The sequence below is a fragment of the Varroa jacobsoni genome, unplaced genomic scaffold, assembly GCF_002532875.2.
Source record: "Varroa jacobsoni isolate VJ856 unplaced genomic scaffold, vjacob_1.0 scaffold_23, whole genome shotgun sequence".
NCBI classification, from domain to species: domain Eukaryota; kingdom Metazoa; phylum Arthropoda; class Arachnida; order Mesostigmata; family Varroidae; genus Varroa; species Varroa jacobsoni.
This window is the reverse complement of record NW_019212925.1, coordinates 103,187-112,501: the sequence shown is the minus strand read 5'-3', so window position 1 is coordinate 112,501 and position 9,315 is coordinate 103,187. Positions and strand designations below refer to the sequence as shown.

At 43.2% G+C, this 9,315-nt stretch overlaps 1 protein-coding gene across 1 annotated transcript; it reads right to left on the bottom strand.

Moving 5' to 3' along the window:
• Window positions 1-4,332: 4,332 nt before the first annotated feature.
• On the bottom strand, window positions 4,333-7,150 carry LOC147754007 (uncharacterized). The gene has a single exon (XM_086967561.1). It carries the CDS (start codon window positions 6,204-6,206, stop codon window positions 4,620-4,622), a length of 1,587 nt encoding a protein of 528 aa, XP_086823687.1. The 5' UTR covers window positions 6,207-7,150; the 3' UTR covers window positions 4,333-4,619.
• Window positions 7,151-9,315: the final 2,165 nt, after the last annotated feature.

Genomic DNA, 9,315 nt, shown 5'->3' with positions numbered 1-9,315 from the left:
TACGATGCTAATACCACAATCTCTCCATCTGACAGACATCTCTAGGACGGCTATTGGCTTTCCCTCATCTTCGATATCTGTGTTCTAGCGGAACACCACTATGCCATTAATTTCCTTCGACTCTCAAAGATTTCAATGAAATGACCCAATATATCGAAATCAATATGCACAATCCCAACCTGTTCTTTGCCTTCCTTTCTGCCAGGCTGTATTTTCTGTGTGGAACGCCGGCCATACGGAACAAAAACGTTCACTAACGTGAAGTTACATTCTGGCATGATGCTTTATCTATGTCGCACACTGGAAGAGCTGAGAGCTATTTGCCGAGGCCCGCTGCTTCATCAACATGGCTCGTGTCACATCAGAAGTACTTCTTCATTTCGATTTTCCTCTTAGCGAATACCGTCTTAAAGTGCCACATCCCTTCTCAATGGCAAACCTTTGTAATTGTACGGATACTGGACATCGCGGCTGTGGTCAGCCTAGCGCTTTTTTATAGGATTTATTTTCTAAGGAAAATGTATGAAGGCTTAATTTCTGTTTTCGATTGCTTGGTTCAAGAACAATAATTTTTTAAATATTTTTAAAGTCGAAAAATTTCTTCCACTTTTTGCTTACGTCTGCTTTGTTCTACAGGTTTCGATATATATATATATATATATATATATATATATATATATATATATACGGCATATTTGTGTGGGCTATAACAATGTGGCAGTTTCAATGATTGTTTTAAAAGACGCCGGGCAACTTTTCGGAGTAAAGCTTACTGATTGAGAGGGTCGAGTCATTGTGAGTTTAGATACTTGTGTTCTCTGGGTAGTATCTATATATATATATATATATATATATATATGCATAATACAATATGTATATAACATAGAGCGCACGGTGTTCTCAACATTACGTAAATAATCAGTACGGCTGACCGGCACGTTACAACTGGATTCCACATAGGGGCAGCTAGCTAGTCCAATGAGTAACATTAGTTAGCGTCATAACGCGATGCAATACCATCTGCGGATATTAGATAGATCCCTAGAATCAGATCGGTTAGCCCAGCAAGCTCACTTTGTACGTTTGAGTCGCGTATATCTTCCTTTTTACACACGGTAGCTCCGAATTCAGTGCCTAATACACTAGACGCTACTAATCTATTACGTGGGTTTAGCGCAAAAAAGAGCAAATCTCCAAATTTAAATGAAACAGAATAAAACAATTGAGTTGAATTATCAGACCCGATCATTTCCATTCGCTGCCTATAGCGTGACGCCACGATATTTCATAGATATGTAAATTGTCTGCTGTTTAATCGTCGGCAGCAGAACAACCTTGGTAAAATCTAACCGGACCTTTACGTAACCTTTACGCCGCGCCACTGCAATTTTGTTCTAGCTGACGCAGGTGCAATCTGTTGCCTCGTCGACCTAAAACTGCCAATACCAAAAACAGTATAAAAATATGCGAATCCATTGTGTTATGTTTCTCGGATGTTTTTTACCCCATATCTACCCTTTCAGCCTAAATCTATTCGAACAGTTTGAATGAACTTGTACTTTTGTTGTTTCCTAACCAGATTAATTAGATCTTCACAAAGGTCTATGCTACAATATGGCAGTTTCGATACGTTTGCGAGTGCGATCCAGCGCCATTTTAACATATGACATTATATCTGAGAAAATCTTCTATACTGTATGCTATTTAAGACTGCCAGATTGGAGAAAAGCTATCGAACACGAGTAGACTGTCATTTTGTCTTATACACACATATCTATGTTATGCTGTGAACAAGGCAAGTTTACGTGATACGCGGGAAAACATATTTTTTAAGTACATTTAAGTCGTGTGCATACAACAAAAAGCAAGAAGTGAAAAAAAAAAAGTCCGTATATGAAACTTTAAAAGGTTCTTAACATCCTGATAGCTGGAACTCTTGACAAAAAGGAGACAAATACAGGACAACATGTGTGCGTAACTAGTACTTCTTCAGGGAGGTGTTATCTACGTAGAAACGTTATCCCGTATTTGTTGGCTTGTGTATTTATGTTAATAATAATCTGCAGTCACTAGTTCGTCTATGCTGATGCGACGGCTTTTTCATACGCGACGTACCTCATAATTATCTATGAATGCATAAAATTCGTCGTTTTCTGGCTTTGAAGATTGATGAACCTTTTTTGAAACACAGTTTACTTCGTCCTTCGAAGGCGACTGACCCGTTGGTGCGGATCGATTCTAGTGTTTAAACTTATCTTTTTTTTTCTTTTTTTGCTGATATCGCATTGAATATTTTATTTAAGGAAAGTAGTTTAATGATAAACAATCGTTGAATCATCAGAGAAAAAAAGCGTCTTCCTTTCCTACACTAGGCATTTACAAGCGTTTTATATAGGGTAGATTATAATTTCTGTAGTGTCAGCCTTCACGGCTTCCTATGGGCTTCTGTTTGTAGCTAAGCACTTTGCACCTCTAGCTGCACCTTCTCCTTCGTTTTGGCGACTCGAGCGTTTCTTTTTTCGTTCATTGGCATTTTTCTGCTTCTTCTGAGGATCCCAAACTGTCAGTTCCGCGTTCACAGATCCAAACGCTGGTCTATATAAACCTATAGATGCCTCATCAACTGCCAAGTTTTATAGTTTAAACTTCCGCCTTCTTAGTTTTCTTTTAGGTCACGAGAAACCTTCAATGATGCAAGCGATCCGCAAAGAACTTTTTTGATTTAAGCCAACTGCGTTGATTGCGATGCCCTTAGTGGGGCCACGGCGATCCCAGTTAAGAACACCCGGCCACAAAAATTAAGCTCCCGTCGTGTTCCCGACTAAAATGTCACGATCCTGCCAATCGTTTCTATCTACTGCAAAGCTCTACCCAAAATTTAAGATATCCGACGGAAAGACGATCATTGATTGAGGACTATGTGCCTTCAACCCGGATGGTTTTAAAGGATCGAATGGTCAGTTCCAAGAACAGAGCGCGCAAACGATCTTACTAACCATTGAGCAAAATAACTGCTAATAAGACCGCACCTTTAAGTCTAACAAAGTGGAAGTGAAGATTAAGTACGACTGGTTATCGATGAATATATAGGTTGAGGGTTTGTTAGCCGAGGTCGGATAGGAGGAACGTTGCCAATGTGCGTTAATATTAACCTTTGCTTTTAGACTTTTTAGGAAAAAATAGCCTGAGTACAGACTACCATTTTTCCATGTGGTACTGTTCGTAAATGTTAGTTGGTGCATGACTATAGAAGTTATTATGTTTGCCTATTATTTGCTAATTCGACATTTTACATGCTACGAAAAATATGACGTCCACGAAACATGTGAAGTATGACAAGAGAATGAGCTATGTAGTTGATGCCGTTAGAAATATGTGGGGCGAAAAAAAAAAATATATATATATATATATATACTATTTAGTCCTGAAAGGTAAAAACGTATTGTAAAAGGTCGGCCATACAAATGCTAAACAACACGTCGATGAGCCTCGGCCTGATCCACGTATAGCATATATAGCAAGCCAGTAATGATTGTTTGAAACGAAATAGATATTGCTAATATTGTACAAGTAGGTAGATTGAACAGAAATGTTATTACCTAAGTCCCTTTTATTGTAGACCTGTATTTATCTTGCGCTCTGGATGTATCGTTGGACGTATGCATTAACAGATCGACAGCTACTTTATAAAGGCTTGCAAGGTAAAGTCCAACAATAGCTTTAGTACTCAAAAGCTTACAATTGTTAACAGCGGGCCTGACGAGTTCCCGTGGTGGTGCAATGGTAACGTGTCTGCCTACAAACACGAAGAACACAGAGGCAACAGATACAATGATCGATTTTCCTGCTCAGATTGCTCATATTGAGCCCGCTAACCGTAGCAATAATAAGCAGCGATACCAAGGTTTGTTCTAGAAAAAAACAGCTGAGACGTAGCTATGGAAAGAATTAGTGGACCTGATTAACCGGACGTAAGGAAGTCGAGGCAATTTTCTATAAGTTGAACCTATCATCGAATTATTACTTGTCTATAAATCGGCCATGTCGCTGTATTGAATTAACGCGATTCGATGGATCCAAAATTGTACATTTAGAATAGTTTTTAGCAAAAACGAATCTCGTATTATACATCACTAACTAAACCTTATGGTCGATCCCTAACAGCTTTAATAGAAGCAATACTGTACATAATACATCTACACACAATGTAGTTTCTCAAGGGATACTATCACAGCTCAGCTGTTTACCATCACCGGTCGACGATTCCCACTGGCTTGAATGAAGAAGAAGGCAATATTTCTTTAACAGGTGTATGTATGTATATAATAAGAATTGTTATTTCTATTATCTAAATAGATGTATGCATGGTTTTTATTGACAGCGATATACAATAACTGTATGTCGGCTGGTCACTATTGCAACGGTGTAGTGTGCCCATTCCCCATTGGAAGTGCGGCTTTAGCGAATAATTTTCCAAAGCACGTTCATTAACGATAATTATAGTTCAGTCATAACGAAAGTTAGGAAACGCGTTTTTCGGTAAGTATAAACGCACAAAACTATTTCAAATAATAACTTGGCCGATTTTCTTCGATTGATTAAGTGGCTTCCGACAGCCGTCACAGTCGAACCCCGCATAGATAACATCCATATTTACATTCGGATCGAAGACCGTAGTTTCGACCGGCGAGTGCGAACTGACGGTATGAATACTGAAAGTGCCTTGATGCCGGATCGACTTTCAGCCGCCAGAAATACATGCACCAGAAGTTGAAGAGCTTTTCGAGTCCCTGATCTGGTAACGGTGTACCAAGCACACGATTCAGACATTTGGCTGCTGTCAGGACGCGCAGAAGCTCCATGAACGGACCTGCCACCTCCAGGTCGACCTCGACGTTTCCGGCTGGCTTCGACATTGGCAGTGAGCTTTGAGACGCTGCGGAAGAAGCCATACGGATGCTAGCCATGACCAAATTGCGCTCGATGCAGGACGCGGTCCGCGAGTGTTCCATCCAATAATGCACTGCCAGAATCGGCAGACGGAGCGAGGCAGGCTCAATACGGAACACATCCAAATCATGGGTAGGATCGAGTGTTCTGCGTAGTTGACGAAGACGTTCATCGTCCGTGAGGCTGACAAGCTGATCGACGGCGTAGCTTTCCATGGACCGGCGAAACGTGCGGCTTTCGCCCCGAAGCAACGTTTTAATAACATCATGCAGCGATGGAGCGAGGTCCACGCAGTTGTCGTTGAGGACCGCTGGGGAAATACCTTGACGGAGACAGTACTTCACCGCTGACGTCGGCCGACTGAGATCCTCCGACGTTGTAGTGAAGTACTTTTCGAATAGGCGAAGATGACTGTCGATCAGATTGCGATGACGGGTAATCTTGTTCTTGACGATTTCCCAACGAACTTCGAACGGTGTCAGATCTTTCAGCATCAGCAATGTAGCGACGTATGGCTCCAATTTACGCGGTACCCTGACGTCCTTGGGCAGGTGGCAAAAGCAGTCACCGCGGTCTTCCAGACAATCGAGATATTCCAGAAGCGCCAGCTGGCACAGGACACGATCGTTCTTGCAATTAAGCTTCTGCAGAAGTTCGTACCGATCGTAGTACACCAGCATCGGCCACCCTTCCCGCTGCACCTGTGGCAGAACCACACCATTTTCCATGTCGAACAGGCAGAATCTTGTATTAGCCGATATCACGGGTGATCTGTTGTTGTTGGCAAATTCAATCATTTCACGGGCGTCATCAACGACATTAACTTTCATACCGAGATCGTAGCAAGTATCGACAAATAGAGCAAATGCGTAATTTACGTCGAACGCGCAATCGGTGAGACGGTCGGTATACGTCACTCCACGGGAAGGCACGACCCCGGCCACAGGGTACGATTCGTCACACGCTAAGAATAGTTTCAACTCAATCTCGCGTTGTAGAAACTTGCCGAAAAAACGCCGTACCCGAAGAGCCCACTGGTGATAATCCCATTCAGTATTGTAAAGGTACTCAAAGATGCTGATACCGTCCACGGTGAACGCCCAATGATGCAGAGTATCCCATACAACGGTGCAGAGAAGCTGCTCGTTGATTTGCAGAAATTCAAGTAGATCAACGCAGCGTACGTCGCGCGGCTCAATTTCACAGGATGTGCATGGAGCCGACGAGGACATGGTTTCCACCGAGACGTTTATCATTCCATGCGAAAAGATACACCACTCAAATAGCGGGTCATCAAATTCAAAGAAGAGTAACTAATCCAGTAGCAAAACGGCCTAAATCAGCTACAAAAGCTGAACGAATCCTACGACTTTGGCTAAGAGCTGTAGATTCTTATTGAAGTTATAAGTAATTCCAACACCTAACTGCCCGTTCTGCTTGTACCAGATTTCGTATAAGCGCTCAGGCTAGTATTCTCTTCCGCTTATATGTAAGTGGTGATTCACTAGTTACATTTCCTACGCTTTATTTCCTTAGTTTTAGTTTTCTTCTGGCAAGAATTACGCCACGTTACTTGACTTCGGTGCGTTTTCTGGCCTCTGTACCTCGTACCCGTTTTGATGCGTTTCAGCTACCGGCAACGTAACGAGTCCGCCAGACTAAGTGCTTAGAGTTCCCAATGCATTATTCAACAAACACAACTCTACTAAAAAAATACAGCGCTTAGCATTGCTAGTCCCGCACGCATTCGGTGAGGCCAAGGAGTTAGCCAGGCCTGGTTACCTAGACGAAGAGCACAAGCACACTTGTTTTTTTACAACAAGCTTAGTAATAATTCGCCGTCACAGGCCACTAACTTCGTAAGCATTCCCGCGATATTCAATTTGGCTCACTTCGCCGCTTCTTTTTTTGCTTCTTCCGCGCAACAACTCTTCTTGTTGTCCAGTGGTTTACCGGAGCAGCACTGTTTTCCTTTGACATGAGCACCGCTGTGCAAAACTGTGGCCAACGCTATCTGCTGTTTGGAGAAAGGACGCGACGCTCCTCGGACTATGCATAGGTATCGGGGATATAGATGCTGCGGCTTGTGCCGCGTTTACTATCGCGCACCGCTGTTAGGAAGTCAGCTAGCCAGCCAGTGAGACGCTCAATCAGCATTTGTGTGTATGCGCTTACTACACTGCCGGTGCTCACGATTGACAATGGAACACGACGCCGGTAGCGGCTGTAGACTAGTGCCGCTGCCGTCCGCAGGGCGGATTCGCAGCAGCGACCAGGAACGTAGGCGAACACGCTCGTACGTCCGCCTTTAGGCTTGTTGCGCACATACGTATCGGTCAGTTGCTAGCGGCTGCCAAGTCCGCCTCTAGTAACACTATTCTCACAATCCCTGGCTTCCTCTGCCGCTGGATATTGCCTTAGTGTGGCCATATTGCGGGACAGGTGTTCGCGACATTGCCTACACCAACAATATAAACATGATGATGAAGACAGTAATGATTTGTGATTATACCTCTAGCGCAGGCCTTCGACGCGACTGAAACAACAACATCACCAGCAGCAGCTCCTGATCGACCTGGTGACCAATCAAGAAGGTGCAGCATTCACTTGAATCTAGCAATAGAATCAATGCTAACTAACAACAATGACAGCAAAATGATTAGGTCAGGAAACCTGAAGCACAGTACATGTTATACAACGATGTAATAGAATAATGGGCCGAATACACTGCTCCGCTGGACAGCGCTTATCGATGGAAATGGCGGCCAATACAGGGCTTCGCACGCTGTCGCTCATCGCAGTCAGATGATCCGAAGGGGCTCTCGCAGTACTAATGGTCTAGGTAAGAAAACTTGTACAACTAAAGGGTCAGTACTCTGACCAAAACCAGAAGGTCATCTAGACCTGGTAGATAGGCATTACCGCGTTTTTTAGGCGATAATAGGAGAGAAAAATATGAGCACGTAGATGCACGTAAGTACGTATATCTCATTTAAGCGGCACTCTGCGATATATTAGTCTACCGAACAAATAAACGGTAGAGGAATTCGTTTGGCTTATTATTACAGTTGCCGTTATTAGTCGTAGTAATGCCATAAACGTACAAGTTAGAGCTAACTTGCATCTTTGCTCTCGTCTGAGATAAGCTCTAGACCGAACTAAGTTTAAATAGTCAGGGCTAATGACAACTTGAACTTAACCTTCTGATGCAGCTAGTTCTTCTCATAAGCAAGAGTATTATATATTTAGCACGGGACGAATAAAAAATAAGCATAATGCACCATGATTTTGAACTGAATCCGCAGGTAAATAACGACGTACACTCTGTTTTATCGGCGCTCAACAGCTCCGCTACCCGTTCGTATTTCGGCCGAATGCGTAATGTTCGATTCACGACGCCCAGTGGGTGCTCATCGTCAGCCGTTGCTTGGACAACGCCGAAGCAGCGTTGCTGCGCTGGCCTCTTTTAGGGGAGTGCTGTTTTTTTGCCGATTCCAGCGGCGCTTAAGCGATGCTTTGCTCGTCGGTGGCTTCCTCCGGTTTATGATTTACCGGAAATGAGCCCATAAATTCGCAGCGACACTAGATGTTTGTTTAGAACCAGTATGGCTGAAGGGGTTGTATGAGGATTGTAAAGATGCATGACTCCGTCTAGAAGATATTTTTTTCGCGGCTCAATAGGTCGTCCAAAGAATGAGCTGGTAACCTGGTGCCGAGTGGAATGTGAGAATAGCTGGATCGCAGAATCAGTATGCCCCTTCGCCCGACCCCAGCGCTGGGTTACGACAGCTCAACGCGTTGTATAGAGGCATCTACACAGTTCTGTCAGCGTGTGCATAGTGGTCTTTATCCGATATTATGTCTAGATCGTGCCACACATTACCGTCTGTTCCCCAACTTGAGGAGCGGGCGAAGGAGATACGAACGCCATGGAAATCATCGGCTTCGAAGTGAACAGAACAACAGAAAATATGGCTGATGACTATACCGCTTGATTGGCACAAGACAACTATAGACAGATCAACCGACTGACGATATAGAATAATGTATTCTAAAAAAGGAAAAGTACCAAATGCAGATGTTAATACCATTAGAATATGTAAAAAGCGATTATAACCATAGGCATTATTTTTTCATCTGAAAGCGCAATCGTTATGGCAAAATAGATTGGCATTAGCGTAAATTCTATTACGGGAACATGTATGATAACCCATACGTTGAATAGCTGAACATATCAATGGACACAACCTGAAATTCAATAGTAAACAACTACACGGAACTGCTGATCGTCGCTATCTGAAACTGAACTTTTGTTGCAGTTCGTTGACCATGACAGGCGAACCCTCCATTTCTAGCAAAAGACAC